Below are 21,835 nucleotides of genomic sequence, written 5' to 3' on the forward strand. Positions count from 1 at the left end.
ATGTTGCCTTCTGGAAAAAAACATACCGGGAAATCTGGGAAGACACCAGTGGAGGATCAGGTTGTAAGAGCCTATGACTTTGAGAAAGAAGATAAAAAACATCTGAGTGCTTCAGAGGAGGATGCTACTGACGGTACAGTATATCTAATATTGGGCAGTGACCATATCCTACAGTTCATTTACTTTGAACCTCCTGCATTTTATACAATAATAACACTTTGTCAAGCATTTTAATGTATTTCATGTTTCTCATTTGGAGTTAGAGTACCTTATATACATCTCTTGCCTTTTCAGTCATTATTCCCAAAATGTCTAATAAATATTACGTGGCTTACTGTGGCATTAAGACAGGAAAACTTACAAAATTGTTCCTATAAAATGGTCCTGGACCTTGATTTAATTCCATCTGATCTGCAGAGAAAGTATTGCATTTGTATATCTGCTTTAAAAACTCTTGTGGCAAAAAGCGTAAATGACCTCAAAATTAAGATATTACTTTATTAAATATTGCCAAAATAACATTTAATATCAAATTTTTTTTTTATTGTTGATGCAGCAAAGACTCCAGTAATTGATAAGCTTGGGAAGAAAAGGACTTCTGCAGGAATAGTTGAAGATATGGGGTAATGTGCTCAAAATAATTTTTGCCTGTTAGATAAAGTACTTTAGTTATCCAATGAGTAGTACATGTAAAATAATGGGTGTGTGGTATTTCTTTCAAAACAAGAATGATATTTTATGGCTCTCTAATTAAAAGTTTTTAAATGTGCTTTCTTCACAGAGGTGAAGTACAGAATATGCTGGAGAAGTTTGGAGGTATGTTTTAGGAGATACTTGTATTTAAAGGAAATTGTTCTAAACCAAATAACTTGTATAATAATCAGTGTACTCAAAACTGTCATTTAATACCTTGTTCTCATATATAGAATTTTGCACAAGTATACTATGTAATTTACCTTCATAGATTTTCTTACTTAACCTTTTCCAGTTGTTGATGTGAAGAGATCAAATGGTACTAACAATGGTGAGTAGTACTAGAATGGCGCTTTTATTTTATACATGTGTAAATTTAGTGGACTGGAATTTTAGGACTAAATTAATGGGAAAAGGCTCTACCCTTTGGATTTGTACAGACTTTTCTACAAACACACACATATCTATATATATGTCAGTTTTCCTTTTTCTTAATTTAGTTATTTTGTATGACGTTCCTTTGTTCTTTTCTTTAGTAGGGGCAGTGTAAATTGAAGCCTTTAAAATAATTCTTTATTGTTATTTTTACATTATTTAACTATGTAGTTGAGAAATAAAAACAGCCTTGCTGGATAGTAAGAAATGTATAATCAGACAAAAATTTCATAAACTTTAAATAGTATGTCAAATGTCAATTACATTAACTGTGGTAGGGAATATAATACTCAAAAAAGAGTCAATATTTGGCTTCTTTATAGGGCTCATTAATCACACAATCGAGTCTTTTATGAAAGCTTTGCTCTATTTGGTGGTGGTGAAATGATTGTTTTGTAATTTTATATATTTACTGTTATTGATGGATATTAGATATATAAAACATTTATGTAATAATGCAGCTCCATAATGATTACTGAAGAATAACTATTGATGGTAGATCCATATGCACATGTTTAGCAAAGAATTAAAGTATTAAAATTTCATGAAATATAGTACTTATGGATACAAATGTAGTATAAAAAGCTCCATGAAAGTATTCAAAAAAGTTCTTGAATGAATTTATCTAGATATTTACTTAAGATTTTTCTATGCTTGGTCTTTGTCTCATTTAGAAAATTATATGCTTAAAATAATAACTGTATTTTAAAAAATCATTCTTATTCTTTATTTTTATCCTTTTTGGATTAAAAAATACTTTTGTGTTTCATATACTGAGCGCTAACAGTAATTCATCTAAATGTGTTGTTTCAGTTCGGGAGTACTTCATAAATTTAGAAAAATTTAGCCTTTGTGTTTTTTCATGAGGAAATTAACATCTGTCCTTGAGACCCTGTTTTTCCTTTATTTTTGCTCTCTTTAATCATCTCTAAATTTAAAAAATCTCTAGCTAGTAAAATCAGAACTGGGATACTATAATTAAAAGTTTTCTTAGAAAAAACAAATAACTTTGCTTTTTGTTATTATGCCTAATTTAAATTTAATTTTAAATGCCTTTCTGAAACTGTTTACCCTTGTTTATTTCAATATATGGGAACCAAATATGTAACTTTCTTCAATATTGCATTTTAATGAATATGGATTTTCCATACAGCTGATATTAGCAACGCTCTTCTTGCAAAGAAAAAAAGACTGGCAATGTACACCAAGGCTTCCCTCAAAACCAGTAACCAGAAAATTGAACATATTTGGAAAACCCAACAAGATCTAAGGTATGATTGCTGGTTCTTTCACAGGCACAACATTTTTATCATTGAATATTTTCATTAGTGCAAATTATGAAAAATACTATTATTTATTGGAGTCTCCAGTAAAAAATATATTTAGCTTGATTTTTCTCCAAGTCTTTTAGTTCTATAAACTCAGTCCTTCATAGACTTGAAATATATTTCCTGGAAATCAATAAAATTATTTTTATCCCCTTTCAAATAAAAATTAAGATTTTTTTCTCTAAAGATAATTTGTATTTGTTACAGAAATACATTAGCTGAATAAAAAGTAAATGTCAACGGTTTAACAGTGTAGAAAAAGATCAGTCTTATATTGTAAATTATATATTTAAACTCAAGTAACTATTCTTTTGCATAAAGTCATTTTTATACCAAAATGGGCAAAAATTAAGTAAAATGTCTATTTGAGAATTTCATATAAATATAATAACCTAATTGAACTTATCATATCAAATCCATATGCAGTAGGAGAAAAATGAAAGACTGCTTGGCAGTAAAATAGTTTTCTGGAAAATTTATATATACAACAAAATTTCCTTAGTTTTCACGGGCTAAAGCGTGTGAAAGGACTTTTCTGTTAGGTTTTTGGAGAATGGATATTTCTGGAATCATAATTTTACTTCTTAGTTTCATATCTGAAATTTTAGAGTGCTTTTATTTCCTTCTGTTATTACAGCATAATTATGTAAAGTCAATCTTGTTTTCAATGTTTTTTCTATATTGATATGAAATATGACAATATTTGTTATGTTTTACAGGCAGAAGCTCAACCAAGAATTTTCTCAGCAGTTTCTGACTTTGTTTCAGCAGTGGGAGATAGATGTGCAGAAAGCTGAGGAACAAGAGGAAAAACTAACTGTATGTATTATGCTTAGCTTTATAATTAATCTATTTAACCCAGTGTCAAGTAGGAATGGAGAGTCTTGACTTGTAGGGGACACATAGAACTTGGCCAAGTTTTGCTACCCTTTCTGGCTACATGTTTTGGTCCTGCTGAATGGTAAACCAGAGAAGTATAGGTACAAACCATACTCACACAAGCGAATGGTGTTTGCTTCCTGTATTGATTGGGATTCTTTCAGTTCCAAGTGATAGAAATTTGTCAAAGTACAAAAGGATTATTGATTTATACAAAAGAAGCCCAGAGGTAGTTTAGCTTTAGGCATAGCTGGAGAAGAATTGCTCATGTACTGTCATCATGGTTCTGTCTCCAATTCTTAGTAGACTCTCTCAGTGTGGTAAGAAAGATAGCTTTTTGCAATCCCAGACAAGTTAAGAAACTCCACTTTAAACTTTAGAAAGTCCAGGTTTAGTGGACTCTAGCTAAAAAGTAACTCTAGCAGAAAAGTACTCCAAAGGAGTATCAATGATCAGTTTAGATTGTTTGCTCATTATTGAACCAATCATTGTAAGTCAGAACAAGATTTACTCTTGTGTTACCTGCCTATTTAATGGGAGATGGAAGTCAGCTCCACATATGTATATTAAATAACTACATTATCCCTTTATTCCATACTTAACATTGTTTGTGAAATTATCATACTTGTCTAAGAGCTAAGGTGCTATTCCTACAAATAATTTTAAGTGTTGATTGACCAGCTCAGTTTTGGAAATGTTAAATTTAAAATGCATATGAAACAGAACAAGGGGAGACATAGAGTAAGCAAGCCACTGGTGTGAGTCTAGGTTCCAGGAAAGATATAAGGATTAAACGTACAAAGGTGGATGAAATCACCAAGGGAGTGATTATAATGTAAAAGAGAAATCTAAGAACTGGGCCTTTAGACCTCAATGTTTAGAGTTAAAATGAGAATGAGTGGCCTAATAGGTAGACAGAAAACCACTTAGGCAAGGTGAAGAAAACCTTTTAAGGAGAGAGGACTAACTTTTTCATATGTTGCTTAAAGGCCAAATAAGGTGGATTTGGCAATGTGAAGGTCATTGGTATTGATCAGAGTGGTTCTGATCAGTCTTGAACAGAGTGATTTTTGGTGGAATAGTAAGTGCAAAAACCCAGCAGGAATGAGTATAAGAATGGGAAAGAAATGGGGTGGTAGCCTGTGTAGAAAAGGAATAGTGCTTTTTTTGGTCTTTTGAAAGAATGGAGAAAGAGCAGCACGTTCATATGCTGATAGGAATAATCTTCAGGGAAAAATAAAAAAGAATGGAAAGAGAGGAGGCAGTTGCTGAATTCTTGAGAATGGCTGGGACATGTGAAGAAGCTGGCCTTAGCAGGGACCAAAGATAAAAGTTCATCCTTAAAAACAGGAAAGAAGGTAGAGTATTTGAGCACAGAGAGATGTAGGTGGGTGGGTATCTATGGTGATGGGAGACTGAAAGTTCTCTTTGGATTGCTACTATTTATTTAGTGAAATCATTAAGGTCATCAGGGGGTGGAAAATATTTTGCCTTTTGAGGTCAAATGAGAGATATAAAATATTTTCCTGAGAGTGGGCCAGTAAACAGACTAAGGAAGTATTGCCAAGCAGTATGAGGGGTTCAATTTAAGCTAGTGATCATGATATAAAGTGAGGCCTGTTGACATAGTTGTGGGGTTTTCTCCAGTTATGACAATCTGCAGGGATGTAATGAGTAGTTAAATAGTTATGTTTTCCAGGATTGCGGTTTAGCCAAACAACAATGACACGGTAAGAAGGGAGCAAGGTATATATGCAAAGGAGTAATTATAATGATTGACCATAGAATTTACATTGGGAAAAAGGAATGTGAGAACATGAGAATATGGATAGAGGACAGTGAAAAGTAGGTAGGATGAATACATTTTAGGTCTTGGTAGAGATTATTGAGCTGCAGTACTAAAGAGAGTGAAGTAGAACAGTAAAGAGGGAGTGGTTGAATAGTGGGATATAAGGAGAAACAGTATAAGTAATGGTTAGAGCCTGGATTCTAGAAACATACTGTTTGGAATCACATTCTGGTTTGACCAAATGCTAGCTGTGAACTGTGGAAAAATTATTCTTTATGTCTGTTTCCTTATTTATGAAAGGGAGATAAAGGTACCTATCTCATAGAGTTGCTTGGAAGATTGTCAGTTCATATATAGTAAGTTTATTTAAAAGCGTTCAGAGTAGTGTGCTATTATTCATACTAAATGGAAGTTACAGTTATTGGTAACAACAAAATCTAGGGTGAGTATGTAAGGGGATGGCTGAAGTAGGGTTATGGCTAAAAATCATTGGTGAAAAGTAGGCCAAGGAACTGAATGACTAGCATTATCAGAAGGATCATCTGTGTTGATATGGAAAGCACTAAGAACTAAGACATGTTCTGAGTATTGTTAAGATTTCCTACTTAGTGACTGGTAGGATTATTATATTGTATATTAATGGTGAAAACAGATTATTTAAATTTAATTATAATAGTTAAAAATTTAAAAGTATTTAAAATTACCTTTAAACTTATTTTGTGCTAAATTTAAAATTATACTGAAATTGTTATCACATTATTTTTTTTTTCATTTGTAGAATTTGTTTCGTCAGCAACAAAAGGTTTTCCAACAATCTAGAGTTGTTCAGAGCCAGAGACTGAATACAATTAAACAGCTATATGAGCAGTTCACAAAGGTCTGTTGTATTTGGTAACACAACATATTCTTATAAAACAATTTATGTTGGAAGTAGAAGATAATTTTTTTCTAAGTTTAAGGAAAAACATTTTGCTTATGCATTTAAAATTCTCAACTACTTTCCCTTTTGAATTTAGTTTTTGATTTAAGAACTATATTTTACTTTAAGGTTCTAATGTTTTTGTGGGAATTATTCAAAACAGGAAATGGTAAGTTAGGAATTTTACATAAAAATGTACATATTATGCATAAGATTTGTACTTAATATTAGCACTAGTGATAGTTCTCTATTCAGCTGAAAGCAGAGGGTTCATAAGTCATTTCTAGATAGACTTTTACTTGTCTTTGTATCCCCAGCGTTTGTGCAATAGAAAGTACCCAATTGAAATTGGTGAATATTTCTTGTAATTACAAATGTTATATATGTACTTTACGGCATATTTGCTTTTAGAATTACTAATAATGTATGTGAACACAAGTTATTTTAACAAGTATTTCCAATCACCTTGCTGTTATGCTCCCTGAAAACCATTTGTTGATTGGCATGAAGGACTGATAAAGTACTAGAAAAGATTTCTTCTAAATGTTAACACTAAATGTAACAGAATAGGAACTTTAGTATATTTGACTCTTCAATCACCCTTATTCGTCACACATCATTATTAGAAGGTCCTGTAATTTTTACCTCTGCAATGGTTCTCTTTAAACAATTTTTCATTCTTTGCTTATATACTATTAAAACACTTAACTGATTTCTCTGTCATCCATTCTTCATAGTTCTCCCATATTATTTCCCTAAAACATTATCTCTTCCCTACTGAAAAACTGTCAGTAGTTTCTCATTCTAAATTCTTAGGTAGTCAAGATTTCTCCCCACCCAATAATGTAATCCTCTTTTTATGCTTCATTTACTACATTTATCCATTATACCCACCCTTCCACTTAATTGCTTTCTCCAACTTACTGTATACTTCAATGCTTTTGTTTAGGCTCTTGCCATAGAAAACTTCTTGCTTTATCTATTGAGATCTTATTCCTTTTCCAACCAACTTGGAATTTTTTCTACTACATAGTCACAGCAAGTTGTGTTTCCATGTATATTATAAAATTTTGTATTATTTTTGTTTTTTTGTCACTGGAATAAGGGAAAGATCACATATTATTATTATTTTTAAATTTCTCCACAGCACTTAACATAGAACTTTTTACATAGTAGGCATTAGGATCATTGTTTATTGGATAAATAGTAAATTATTATAACTTTTTTTCATAAATTGAAGAAATTAGGTTTACTACAGGTCTCTTTACTACTTCTGATGAATTCTCATCACATTGACTATTAGTTATAAGTGGATTACAACATGGTCTTTAGAAGGATTTTTAGAAATTTTCAAAATTATGGTATTTATTAATTTGGGCTTTCCAGTCTTTTTTTACTATGTTTGATACTGAAATCTTAACAGTTCATTAACCTATTGTTTCAAGCAAAGCACACTACTGTTGTATGTCCTGTAGTAATATTTGATTCATGTCTAACATTTTTTAATCCTTTAGTGGGTATTTTGATTTTGATGTATTATTTAGAATATTTTTATTTGGAATAAATAAGTTATACTATTTGAATTTTAAAGTGTTCCTACTTTTGAAAATTGTACAAGTTTAGACCCTGAGATGAAAACTGATGGTTTGTAACTGAATGAGTCTTTTGTGTTTTAGAGTATGGAGGACTTGGAGAAGAATCAGGATACCCTACTTACTGGTGCACAAAATGAACTTAAAAAAGAAATGGCTATGTTGCAAAAACAAATTATGATGGACACTGTAAGTTATGATATTAAACACTGAAAAAGTAAGGATTAATGTAAGCATTGAAACATTTTATTTGTTGAAATATGTATAACACTTATCTAAAAATTAAACAAATGTTTAATATCTCCTTTCATGAACAGCAGCAGCAGGAGATGGCAAATGTTCGAAAGTCTCTTCAATCCATGTTATTCTGATGACTCTTTGAAGGAAGAACTTGAACCTAAGTAATATGATACAATTATAACATTAGCTAAGAGGCATAGAAGTCTTTAGAGTGGTTTTAAACTTCTAGTTTAAAATATTACATCGTGTTAATCATTAGCTTAAGTGCAAGCCCCCTCTTTCTGTTAACCTCCAGATAAAAGCTCAACAGTTTTGTGAGTAGCAGCAATCCCTAAACTGTATGTAAGCTTTCTTCCTTTTAATAGTAATAGCGAGTTTTTCTCTCTAACACTTGTCAATAAATTTAGCAATAAAGATTATTTAATTTCATGTTTTGGCTCCAGTGTATCTGTATCAGTCCCAAGAGTTAGAAAGCACAAATATACAAGGTTACATTGTTGTTCCTTAAGAAAAAATGTATAAAATCTATTTTTATATGTACATCCTTTTGTATATAGTCATTACATTATACAGCCAATTCTAATGATTAGGTTTCAAAAGAAAATCTGACTTAGGAAATTTATTAAAAGCAACAGTTTGTGTTGTGGAATAAAACTGCTAAAGACCATTAAGATAACTGAACAAGATATATAAATAGCCATACTAAAATATGGATTTGCACCCTGGCTGGGTAACTCAGTTGGTTAGAGTGTTGTCCCGATACACCAAGGCTGATTTCCGGTCAGGGCACAAACAAGAAGCAACCAATGAATACATAAATAAGTGGAACAACAAGTCAATGTCTCTCTTTTCTCTCTCCCTCCAAAATCAATAAGAAAATTCTTTTAAATAAAATAAGGATTTTTTGAATGTCATTTCCACAAAGACATCAGAAGGCCATTTAACTGGGCTCGTCTGAAATCAAATGGCACGTGCTGTAGTAATGATTTAAAAGCATATCATTAATGTGCCTAATGACTTATGATTTAAGTACTTCACATCTGTCTTCAAAGATAAATTACCTAGAATGTTTTATTTTCAGTTTGATTTTATATTTATTTCCAGACTTGGAATAGTTAATTCTTAAACCTTGTCTTTTAAAAACATAAAATAACATATGAAACAATAAACTATTATTTCAGCATATAAAATATGTCAGTTACAATTTTTTTTTCTCAAACTGCTTTCACTGGAAGACTCAAAACAAAAAGTTTGCCTCCTCCACCTCCCCCCCCCGCAACAAAATGCCCATTAGGGGGAAAGGAGTGATTTTTCTCCTGTTTTTCCTTGTTTTACATTCTAATTCCGCCCCCCCCCCCATAACCCATTCATATCTTAGCTTTGAAGCTTTCAAAGTTTTTAAAAACAAGTCCATACTGATTCTCTTTCTAACTGTCATAACTCATATAGGAAGAAATTAGTCCTCCACCATGAACAAATACCTGTCATCATGGGGACAGTTTACTTCCTAAATTTTTGCACTTTGTAAACAGATTTCCTTTTAAGCCAAAGTATATGTTGGAATATATTTCTAAAAAGATCCTTATTTGAGTTTACCAATTGTAAAATAGTCAAGTACCCTGGAGTGTTTTGTTTCCTTAATTCACATAAATATATATTTTTTCCTTTTAAGGAATATCAACTTCCACTTTTTTCATTACGTTTTTTTCTTAACATATACTACACGTTCATTATTCCTTTTTTATTATTTCATCATATGGCATGGTCTACAGAACGGCTGGATAAAATTAAAACTAGGGTAAAAGGGGAGTCTGAGGATTTGGATCACCAAAGAGCCGTATGATAGTTCTATTATTCATAATCAACATTATAAATACTTTGAGAGTGAAAAGGTAAGAATCAGTACATAAAGTACTTAGTGGTTGAATAACTGATACTCATTTTCCCCCCCTTTTGCCTCAAATGACATGTAGAGTTGTAACTTTGGCTGATATTCTAAGAGGAAGATATTTTTGCCTTGTTTTCATAAATTACTAATTTTCTTATGTCAACTGTGCTTTAAGTGCTGCTTTATTTTTCATAAAAGGAGATATTTAATGTTGACCTTTTTATGACAATTAAATTTTAATTCAGAATATCAAGAAACAAATTACTTGCATTGTAAAGATTCATTTGTTTTTCTGACCTAGTAGACAAATTCCTTTCATTTAATACAAGTTATAGAAAATTCCAGTAGCCTTTTTAAATTCTAGTTGGTATATTAAAGCAAGTATTTCCTTTTGTACAATAGCCGTTTACCTCTCTTGAAAATGGCTAATAAAAAAATCATTCATCATCATTCGGCTTAGTAATTAGAGTATTACAATGCATGCACTTAAATAGTATTATGAACTCATCAATTTTTAGCAATAAAAGCATCATTCTCAACATGGCTAAAATCCTTTAAGTCTTGAATTTTTATGTAATTTGGCAATGAAAATCCTAAGTGTAAGGATTTCTGAGACCAAAAAGACTGCTATTAAGAAGTACATTGGTGCACTTTCTTATCCCCAGAAAATTAAAATTTCTTTCTTTGGCTTTGTTTCTAGCTTATAGGTTGTATTACTCTGATAATATCTGTGGTTAAGAATGTTGATCCACAGTGAGGACTTCACAACTGAAATAGATATAATGGAATCTGTAGGACTTAATGTTTTATATTCAAATATGACCTTATTTGATAGTATACTAGCCACCTGCAAAAGGGGATTTCCTTCACTTCTAGGTTCCCCTAACTGGTTCTCCTCTCTTCCTTGGGCTATTAGTCAATATGCTTGTGAACCTGTTCAGGTGCTTGATGACATGAAGTCTTGAAGATATTTAGATGAAGGTGTCTTGAAATTTGCAGGCACAAAGCACTAAAGTACATCATCATATCAAATGAAGAAATGACCTTTAGAAGCAAAAAGAAAATGTAGAATGGATTATGGTCTTTCTTTTCTGAAACAACAGCTATCCCTCCTGCCCCCCTGCCCTTGCCCACATCTCAACCCTTAACTGAAAATTTTTCATTGAAAATATTGTATTTTAGAGTACTTTTATATACCGTATTTTACCATGTATAATGAGCACTTTTTTTGCCCAAATTTTTGAAGGAAAAATAAGGATGCCCATTATACATGGGTATAATGATTACATACCATGGGGTATAATAATCTCCTGTATAATGCACACAAAAAATGTGGGTGCGCATTATACATGGCAAAATACAGTATTTCTCTTTTGGACCTCATATAGTTCTCTGGAACACACAGGGTATTTCACAGTTGTAGAATCTGAGGGAGAGCGGTAAAGACTGGACTAAAACACAAAAGCTGGAAAGTAACAATGTAAGTCTTGACTCCACATTCTTTCAGTTCTCTGCTGTGCAACAAAGCCACAAATTTCTACTAGAAGGGGCTATCAGTTATAACAATCATTCTATCATATATACATTTACTCCTTTGAAATTAATTATAAGAAAGCAAAGGCATATTGAAGTAAGGTGGATGTCCCTTGTGTGAATCCCTCAAAGTTCTGCAGAACAAAAGAAAAGAAAAAATGCCTAGAAAAGACACAATAATTGAGGGGAGACATATACAAAATTATGTTGTATAAAAAACTGAGGAAAGCATGTTATTACTTTGCCAGAGACCAGGGACAAATGCTTCCTTTTAGAAAAAGGACACTCTCAGCTCTGCTGGTAGAGTGGGAATTCTCACCCATGAGGAGAAAAATCTCCCTATCATTTACTTCAAAAGATCACAGTTGTATTGTTAAGGATTTAGGTTGTTGGAAACAAGATCTCCAGATATGTGGACCATTTCTATACTGAATAAAAAAGAATGACAGCTTAAAAGTAATTTTACAGAAACATTTACTGTATAGTAGTGAGACTACCTGATATTTCACTGAAATGACTCTTAAACATGGTGTTATCTGACATCTGTTAAAAAATATTAGCAGAAAAGAACTTACCATTGCTATCCATAAAACAACATATTCATCTACAAAATTATTAAAGTACTGGTCTAAAAATAAAAGACCTGGGCCAAAGAAGGCAGTGTCTTGAAGATACAGTTCACTTTTAGTCATGTGAGCTATCTATAAAAAAATAAAAAAGTTTCATTATTAAATTTTTAACATTTTAACTTTTAAGTTCAGAACAGAATTGACTATAACTCACTGTTAAGACAAATAAGCATAAAGAGACTTATTTAATCTCACATTTGATATGGAAATACTGAATCTAAAACTTCCGAAATTCATATTGGATGACAGGGCAGCTTATTAAAGTTTCCAATATTTAAATTTCTTAACATCAGCAAGTTATATTTGTTAATTATAGCTGAACAAATAATTAAAAGAATTTACTATATAGTAAAGAGTCTGTCTCCCTGGATATAACATTAACTCATAAATTTTACTTGGAGAACAAATAAGTAACTATAAATTGTGATGGTAACACCACAAAAAAAAACAAATTACCCATTGTATGAAATAGTTTCCAGCTCTGTGTTTGAGGACCAAATGGGTTATTTATACTGTAAATCATTAAATAATTCCTTACCACCAATTTTTGTGATACTTTAGCAAAGACACATCCAAACATTAGGGTATAAAGACAAGGATGCTTTTCAAACACATTAGTTGCTGACTTTTTATAAATCATTATTGCCAGTATAATAATTATTCCTATGTGAAGTCCAGGTGACAAGACACTGGTGCCCTGATGGATAAAGCAGAAAATCAACATCACATTTTAACATTGCATTTATTACATTTCAATTTCTGAGCATCTATTTTATTTTAGGAACTAGAGACCTAAAAAACAGTATGATGTAGTATATGGCCTAAAGGAGTATATAGGTCTTAGCAGTGCTTTTCAAACTTTCACAGAACTCCAGAGTTACAGAGATACAATGCTGCAGATGTTTGATTCCAATTTTATATACATACACATTTTAAGCTAATAAACACTAAAAATATATAATTTATTCTATAACAATTTTACTATGCTAAAGGCCATCAATACTTGGACTACCAAATTAACATATTTTTGTCTGGATATATCTGCCTTGGTCTCTCTCAATATCAATGGCATCTCCCCCAACCCTTTTTTTTTTTTTTTTTTTGGTGTTTAGACTACAAATGCACTTTGTATAACACTGTAAAATCCAACCCATTGCATTTTTATCTGTGTGAATCAGGATTCTCTCAGCACTGCTTATCCTAAACAAAATATTGAAATAAATTTGGTATTAAGACTTACTAAATCTATAATTACCAATTTAAATGTTCATTAAAACAGACTTAAGCTTACATGTTATAAATTATAATTTACTATAAAATTACAGTAATAATACTATAAAATATAAAATAAAACATATATGGTGAAAATAAAAATTTTGACTAACAAGATAGTGCTTTTATTTCTGTTATGGTTCTATATATTTTATGCAAGAAAATCTGCTAAAAAAGTTGGATAATCACCAGTTTAAGAGTTTGAAGTCAACCACTTCTTAGCCATAGTATTTGATTTCTTGTCTTCCTTCAAACAATTCATCAATTATTTCTTAGTAAAATATTTTCTAAAGTGGACACTGATCCTTACTACATTACATTTTCTTTAGTGGAACTAGTGTTCCAGCTATGGCTCTATTTTATCATCCATGGTCAGGCATCTAGTACTCCTAATTGCCTTATGCACAGTACTCTACTGAGGTCGACAGACAAAATACTTCAAAAAACAAATTAATTTTTCCAAATATATCAGAACTCATTTATCTAAATGAGTTTTATACTTTGCTTTTGAATTATGTATATAAAAGGCATTCATAAAGATTGATAATTTATGAATTATTTGGATTCCTTTGAAATTGTCTTGAGAGTCAAGTTGTAAGTCATTCAAAAGGATAAGACTTTTTTTAACTGAAAATGTTGTGTATTTCATGTTTATTACTCTTATTTATTAGACCTAACTCCAAATGACTGACTCTTTTTCAAAATCAAATCTACCTTTGAAGGACATAAAATTTGAACTATGTATAGCATCAAAGAAATTAAACAGAATGAGCCATAGCTTAAAGCAATTCTAAAAAGAGATTTCAAAATCATTTTGATAGAAGATTGCATCACTGGAATAAGTATTTATATTCTTAAATAAGTTCAACTACCTTGAAGATGACAATGTTTTTTTAAAAAAACATAGATACTGTGTTATATTTGTTTAAAACTTGGCAGGAATTCTAACTCCCATGTATAGTATTAAAGAAGTTTTAAAAAAACAAATATGAATAAATACAAAAGTATTGCAGCATGAGCAAAGTGTAAAGAACACAAAGCACAAGGTCTATCCACTCAATTTAAGAATTAAGGTTAAAAGTTTTTACCTTTTAAAATAGAAGTTTTTAAAAATATATTTCCATAAAATTTACTTTGCTAGTAATAAGTACCTGACATATGAAACCATGACCTTGGCAGTTTCTGACCATTCAATCAGGAACTCATTCTCTATCTTTTCTCCTCATTAGCGTAAGGTACAAAATGCAAGAAAACAAATGGTAACTCTTAATTACGTAGAGTAATGAAACAGTGGATGAGCAAATGAAATGCTAGAAAAGTCTATTCAGAAAGGCTCTAGAAAAAGGAAAAATGCTTTATCATCAGTCTAAACAGTTTTTAAAATGCTTTTGTACTATGTGCCTAAAAATATTGCTTTAAGATATTTAGTTCCCTTCCCCATTCTTGAACTTCAGCATATTTTTAGTATCTCTGTGGCTGGTGATAAGTGAATTTAGCATAAAATTAATACTAAATGATAATGAAATTAATCTCTTACTGCTATAGTGGATCCATTCTTGCCAACTCCACCATGGAGGATAACATGGAAATAATTTGAACAGGAAAATATTGCTCCACCTACAACTCCAAGAACTGGGAAAATCTTCAGTTTTATTTCTAGTATGGGTATCTTCAGGGGTAGAGGAAAGAAATAAATCATTAAGAAACTAGAATTTCTTTTTCTATTAAAGGAACATTATGATATGGCCCTGTACAATAAGTTATCATTTCTCTTATAATAAAACCTTAATTTCTGGAATGTACACTGAAGTAGTATCTTTTTATTTGATGGTTTTATTCATCAAGTGAAAAATGAATCCACCAAATTCTGCTTAGTTTACTTGTATAATTGTGATGAGACATTTAATCTCACAAACTTTCATTGACTTAAAGGAATGAAAAAGGATAGTTCACTGGATTTAATATTTCTAAAAAGTAGCATCATAGGAAAGTCGGACACCATGACCAGCATCATGAATGTGATAAATAATCATGTGTGTATATGCAAAAATTCTGTGTAGTTAATATCCAGGATAAAATCTCTAGCAGCATACTTATTTACCTGTTGGTCAATTGCTGTTCAAGAAAACCTCCAAAGGCAGCAAAGGATTTAAAAAACAGTAACAATGAATTGTCAAAAGCTGTAGGCTATTGCATTTTGAAAACAGACTTTGAAATAATGTACTAAAATTTTTGGGAACTACAGATTAACAAATTTAGAAAATCTACACCTAAAATAAGTATTCTTGTTGGTGAGAATAAGCAGACGTGCTTTGTGCTTTCTTCCTATGGTGTTGGCTAAACATTGAAATTTTTTAAGATGAAGTTAAATTCTTCCCCATTAAAACTAAACATGAATTCCAAATTTAAGACAACCACATCTGACTTAATGACCAGAGATGCCTGACTGCCTCTAGGTTCACATTCACCTTCTTATGGGTACTAGCAGAACAGCTACCATACAAGACACATCACATCCGTATAGTATATTCTAGAGGCCTACAGTAGCATATATTTGTTCTATTATTTATTCTTACATGATGAGAAGGGATATGAATATCTCAGGGAATGTACCACTGCTTGGAAATATGCCCAAAGTCTATTTTTGAGCCTAGTGATATGAACTGTAGTTGGCAATTCTGAAACTAAATGCCACAGAGAAATCTCCAATTACTATTTTTAATAGAATTACTTTTAAGAGCAATTTTAAGTTAACAGCAAAACTGTATAGAAAGTGCACAGAGTCCCCATAGGGCCTACTGCCCCCTTTCACAGCCTCCCCCACTATCAACATCCCCTACTAGAGTGGTGCATTTGTTACAATCCATGAACACTAAATGCCAAGGATTAATGGAGAAAATTAACAATGCAATTTTTCCTAAACATTTAAAAAGTACTTAAACATAAATTTAAACATTCAGTTTTACCGTATAGTCCCACATTGTTGCTCCTCCAAATGTAGACAACACAAAGACGATCATTAAAGCTACCTGAATTTCAGTTACATCAACTCTAAAGAGGAAGGACAAAGAATTGAAAAGATGTTTATAAATAAAATTCTTGAATGTGGAGGTTAGTTAACCATATATCAAATATCAAGGATATAAAAATCTCTATAGGGTTATTTTATTTTTACCTTAGTTCCATCACTGAATTATCAGCTGACTACACTGTTAAGTAAGAAAAACCTGTATGTGCTACATATACATAAACCTTAGTCTGCGAATACATCATTGAATGTTTACCTCTAACATTTACAAGATGCTTTTACATTATCTCTCCAGTTGTCTACCACAGCTGAGAGTTTCACGATTACCTGTTGTTGGTGACTGTTGTAAGCAGGTCCCCCTTTTTGGACACATGAAGGTTTGACCAAAAGGACCTTTAGATTCCGTATCTCATTATTTTATTACATAAGTCAAATGCTGTTTACTTAAGTAGTGTATATCCTTTCTCTATATTATTCAGGTCCCTTATTTTTCCTCTTTCTCCTGTCTAATATAAGTTTGGGTTAGTAAGTTGGAGAAGGGGAGAAAAAAAATAGTTATTATTTATAACATACAGATTACCTAAAAGACTTAAATTAAGGCACAACATTTATGGATGCTTCAATTAATTAAGAAGATAATTTAAATTCTTGATTGAAGCTTTTTTATATTACATATAAATGAACTATAATAGATTGTGAAAATAAATTCAGTTATATTTTTAAATGTTCAACTAAAATGCATACTTACTTTCCAAACCTCAACACACCCGAAACATAAGTCTGCCAATGAGCACAGTAAAATAAGAACATCCCAATAAAAGAGCAGAAAAACAACCAGTCAGGATGAGTTCCTAAGCGAACAGCAATTGAAGCTCCAACTGCCATTAATACTGAAAGAAACAAGGTTTAAAAACAATTAAGAATTAGAAATAAAGAATGAAAAAATTGCCATGTACTCTTCAGCAATACAGAGTTTTAAGGTACGTAATCTTGGGATTATAATAAGGTACACTAAACAAAATAATTCTTGAAGAAAATTTAAAAATACACTGTGCAAAATTGCTCCCAGGATATGTGTATCTATTCAAGAAAACTGACCACTCCTTTAATGTTTAAGCCGTTATTTAGAAAAACAGGGTACTTCTGGTCAAGATGGCGGCATAGGCAGACATGGCTTGCCTCTTCACACAACCACATCAAAATTACAACTAAAATATAGAACAACCATCACTTAGAATGAACAGAAACTAGGTAGAATGACTATGGAATTTAAAAGAAACCCACATCCATCCAGACTGGTAGTAGGGGCTCAGATGTGTAATGGGCTGGTCCCATACCCACATGTGGTGGATAAAAATTCAGGAGGGACATCTCAAGAGCAAGGAGTCCCAGCCTCACATCAGGACGCCAGCCCAGGGTTCCAGTGCCAGGATGATAAATCCCCACAACTTCTGGCTGCAGAAAACCAGCATGGATTGAACTGGAGCAGGAAACTTCCAGAGCCACAAGCAGTCCATCTTAAAGAATCCATAGACAGACTCACCTACTCACCCTCATTCCCTCTGAGTTCCAGCACTCGGGTGGCAGCTTGAAAGGCAACAATGGCATACAGGGAGAAACTGGGGTGTCTGGCATCAGGGTAAGCAGAGGCCATTGTCCTTTTCCTAAACGCTCCTCCTACAGAGCCACAGAGCTGGCAAGCTGGTGCCCTATTTGAGACTCCTTCAACCTACCACTAACCCACCATGGAGATCCCCAGAGACTTGGCCCCACCCAACTTCCGGGCCCACCCAAGCTGCTTTTCTATATAAATGGCTGGTCTTGACTCATGCTTCACAACTTCCTAAATCCTCTCAAATAAGCAACAGCTTGCCTCAGTGAGCCCCATGCCCAGGACTAGCAGCAGCCAACCTAGATTCACAGCTTGGCTCTGCCTGGGAATCTCCAAGTTCAGCACAAGTAGCTGCCACCTCAGATTGCTTTATAGCTCAAGCAGGATGGCCCCAGGCAAAACGCAGGTGGGTGTTGATCTTGGCCTGCACCACCCGGGAAACATCAGGGCCAGCGCACCCAGTGGACAAGCTACAGACCACATCAGAGCACCACTGCCCTGCCCCTGCACAGGTGATCCTCCACAGAGGGCAGAGGTTAATGGTCAGTGGTCACAGCCAATCCTTATAGTTGACTAGCCTGGGAAAATTCCTCCCATTGATCTACCAACAGCAACCAAGGTTCAACTTACAAGAGGAGGGTGTACTCAGCCCACATGAAGAGCACACTTCTGAGTACCCGGCCTGGGTCATAGTGGAGGCTGTCTCATTGGACCCTACAGGATACCTACATTACGGCACATCGTGAAGACACAGAGTCAAAGCAGCTCTACCTAATACATAGAAACAAACAGAGGAAGACTGCCAAAATGGTGAGACAAAGAAACATGGCCTGTATGAAAAGACAGATCAAAATTCCAGAAAAAGAGCTAAATGAGATGTAGACAAGCAATCTATTAGATGCAGAGTTCAAAACACTGGTTGTAAGGATGCTCAAGGAACTTACTGAGGACCTCAGCAACATAAAAAAGATCCAGTCAAGGATACAAAGGATACACTAATTGAAATAAAGAACAACTTATAAGGAAACATTAGTACAGTGAATGAAGCCAAGAATCAAGTCAATGATATGGAACATAAGGAAGCAAAAAACAACCAATCAGAACAAAAAGAAGAAAAAAGAATCCCCCAAAAATGAGGATACTATACGCAGCTTCTGGGACAACTTCAAGAGGTCCAACATTTGTATCATAGAGGGTGCCAGAAGGAGAAGAAAAGAGCAAGACATGGAACTCTATTTGAAAAAATAATGAAAGAAAATTTCCCTAATTTGGTGAAGAAAATAGATGTGCAAGTCCAGGAAGCACAGAGAGTCCTCAACAAGATGGGTACAAAGAGGCCCACTCTGAAACACATCATAATTAAAATGTCAAAGGTTAAGGATAAAGAGAGAATCCTCAAAGCAGCAAGAGAAAAGAAGTTAGTTACCTACAGGGGAGTTCCCATAAGCCTGTCAGCTGTTTTCTCACGAGAAATTTTGCAGGCTAGAAGGGATTGGCAAGAAATAAAGTTATGAAAAGCAGGGACTTACCGCTAAGATTGCTCTATCCAGCAAAGCTATTATTTAGAATCGAAGGGCAGATAAAGAGCTTCCCAGAGAAGAAAAAAACTAAAGGAGTTCATCATCACCAAACCATTTTTATATGTAATGTTAAAGGGACTTATCTAAGAAAAAGATCAAAACTATGAAGAATAAAATGGCAAAAAATACACATCTATCAACAACTGAATCTAAAAAACAAACTAAGGAAATAAGATATCACAGACAAAACCATGGATACAGAGAGGGTTTTGGCAGTTGCCAGATGGGAGGTGGATATGGGAGAATGAGTGAAGAGGTGAAGGGATTAATAAGGACAAATAGGTAACAGCCATGGGGATGTAAAGCATAGTGTAGGAAATGTAGTAGCCAAACAACTTATACACATGACCCATGGACATTAACAATGGTGTGGGGATTGCCTGAGGGAGTGGGGTGCTGGATGTAGGGGGGCAAAGGGGAAAGGTCAGGACAACTGTAATAGCATAATCACTACAATATAATTTATAAAACGCTACAACTATAGTCAATTTACCTGTGGAAAAAGAGTCACAACCATGGTCAAAAAGTTCTCCTAAAGGGGAACAAGAATTTGTTCTTCTGGCTTGTTTTCCATCAATAGCATCCAGTGACTGGTAGATAAAGAGTCCAAGTGCACATAATAGGTATGTCCAGTATGGAGCCTAAAAATACATGTAAATAATAAAGACTGTTATATTAAGTAATATTAAGTGACAATAAGCTAGCTTCTGTTTGAAAATAGCTCAATCTAAGCCAACTGACACATTTTCTTGTGTTTACACTTTATAGCACCTCAGTGTGTTATAAAGAAGATTCATAATCTTCCTTCTACAATTAAAATTAAACTGAGAAAGCAAATGAACTGCTCTAAGTCATCTGAGTAAAGTGTCTCAGAAGTCCATATTGTGAGAAACACAAAGTTAAATGACCAAGCAAGGATTAGGACCTAATTTTGATTCTTATTCCACAGCTCTTTCAATATAATACCATTCACCTATGGCATTAGATTTGAAATTATTCAGTAAGTCTTTGCTCTAAAAAACAAAGACAAATTACACACCCCTGCTTCCATTCATGATGGAGTGTCAGTGGACTAGATTTACTCTCCCATCTTATAAAACCTGGAAAGCAATAATATAAAATGAAACAAGTTTTCAGACATTGCAGGCAATACAGGACTATGTTTCCTGCAGAAGGGAAACAAAAGAGGTGAGCCTTCTGAGTATTCCAGCTTATTGCCTAGAGGCAGTTTCTAGGCCATAATACAGGAATAGGGAACCCGACAGTGATCTTGCTGTGTCGAGGAGAAACATGGCATAGTTCAGAAAGGTCAAGACAGAATTTGCAGAGCATAACATGGGAGAAGAGGAAGGTGCTCAGAAAGGGTCTCAAGTTGTGGAAATCTACCAGGGTACCTTTGGCAGAAAACTAACCTTTGTCTGAATGAGACAAAACTACTAGCCAGGGCCAAGGACAGACCACTGGAAAGCACACAGCCACACAATTCTTGAAGCTCATAGAAGGTGGGAATCATTCATGTTCCCACTATGCACAGTAGAAAGACCCCATAACACCTAAGACACTGGATAGAGTTCTCATAAGTGTATTGCCTTAGTAGTGGGGATAAATTAGCACTAGACTAAAGGCTTCTCTGAACAGTCCAAACAGACTAAAATCTAGCCTCAAAAGGATCCAACAGATTCCAGGAAACTTACCTGTAGCCAACACAAAGTACAACATCTTAAAGGAATAATAATAATTTAAAATCTATAAAGGACCCCCCAAAATAAAATTTACAATGTTTGGCATCCAATAAAAAACTACTAGTCATTAAAAGAATCAGGAGAATATGATCTATAACTAGGAGTAAAATTAATCAATACAAGCAGACCCAGGAATGACAGAAATAGTAGAAGTGGTAGATGAGGACATTAAATATCATTATAAATATGCTTCATATGTTCAAGAAGGTAGAAGAAAACATGAAAGACTTAAGTGAAACCTCTAGAAATGAAAAATATAATATTTGGAATGTAAAATAAACTGGACAAATTAACAGCATTTTAGAGATCTGCAACCTTTCAGACTACTGATGGAAACTATCCAAAATTATACACAGAAAGAAAAGAGACTACGAATAATTGAATTGGGCATCCACGACCTGTTGGTCAATAGAATCTGACATATATGTAATTGGAGTCTCAGAAGAAGAGTAGAGAGAGGGTTGGACCTGAAAAATAGAAGAAAAAATAATGGCTGAGAAATTTCCAAATTTGATGAAATCTATAAATTCATATATCTAAGAAGCTCAATAAACTCCAGGCAGAATACTTTTTAAAAACCCACCAAGGTATATCACAAATTACTGAAAACAAGTAGTTTACAACTACTTCTCTAGGCTACCAGAGGAGTTACATTTAGAGTTTAAATAGGTAAAGA

At 33.2% G+C, this 21,835-nt stretch overlaps 2 protein-coding genes across 4 annotated transcripts in view; one reads left to right on the forward strand and one right to left on the reverse strand.

Moving 5' to 3' along the window:
- Window positions 1–8,140, forward strand: SYCP3 (synaptonemal complex protein 3). Its single transcript, XM_054574633.1, has 8 exons — window positions 1–133; window positions 557–623; window positions 782–816; window positions 2,282–2,399; window positions 3,176–3,275; window positions 5,903–6,001; window positions 7,720–7,824; window positions 7,953–8,140. The coding sequence occupies exons 1-8, from the start codon at window positions 1–3 to the stop codon at window positions 8,004–8,006; spliced, it is 711 nt and encodes a 236-aa protein (XP_054430608.1). The 3' UTR covers window positions 8,007–8,140.
- CHPT1 (choline phosphotransferase 1) overlaps window positions 7,864–21,835 on the reverse strand; it is a 23,668-nt gene continuing 9,696 nt past the window's right edge. Inside the window, exons 2-9 of one of the 3 annotated variants that reach the window (XR_008529237.1) lie at window positions 19,911–20,058; window positions 16,974–17,115; window positions 16,164–16,248; window positions 14,735–14,866; window positions 12,464–12,622; window positions 11,872–11,997; window positions 10,611–10,807; window positions 7,864–8,032 (exon numbers count right to left, since the gene is read on the reverse strand). Coding sequence is in view for 1 of the 3 variants with exons in the window: in XM_054574631.1 (XP_054430606.1) it covers window positions 7,988–8,032; window positions 10,697–10,807; window positions 11,872–11,997; window positions 12,464–12,622; window positions 14,735–14,866; window positions 16,164–16,248; window positions 16,974–17,115; window positions 19,911–20,058 (948 nt within the window). In the remaining 2 variants the exon portion in view is untranslated. Of the gene's footprint in view, window positions 8,033–10,607; window positions 10,808–11,871; window positions 11,998–12,463; window positions 12,623–14,734; window positions 14,867–16,163; window positions 16,249–16,973; window positions 17,116–19,910; window positions 20,059–21,835 lie in introns of all 3 variants that reach the window. The other 2 variants (XM_054574631.1, XR_008529238.1) reach the window with 2 other exon arrangements.

This window comes from Pteronotus mesoamericanus, unplaced genomic scaffold (assembly GCF_021234165.1).
Source record: "Pteronotus mesoamericanus isolate MK-2021 breed Mesoamerican mustached bat unplaced genomic scaffold, CSHL_Meso_final contig_263, whole genome shotgun sequence".
In the NCBI taxonomy this organism is placed as follows: Eukaryota; Metazoa; Chordata; class Mammalia; order Chiroptera; family Mormoopidae; genus Pteronotus; species Pteronotus mesoamericanus.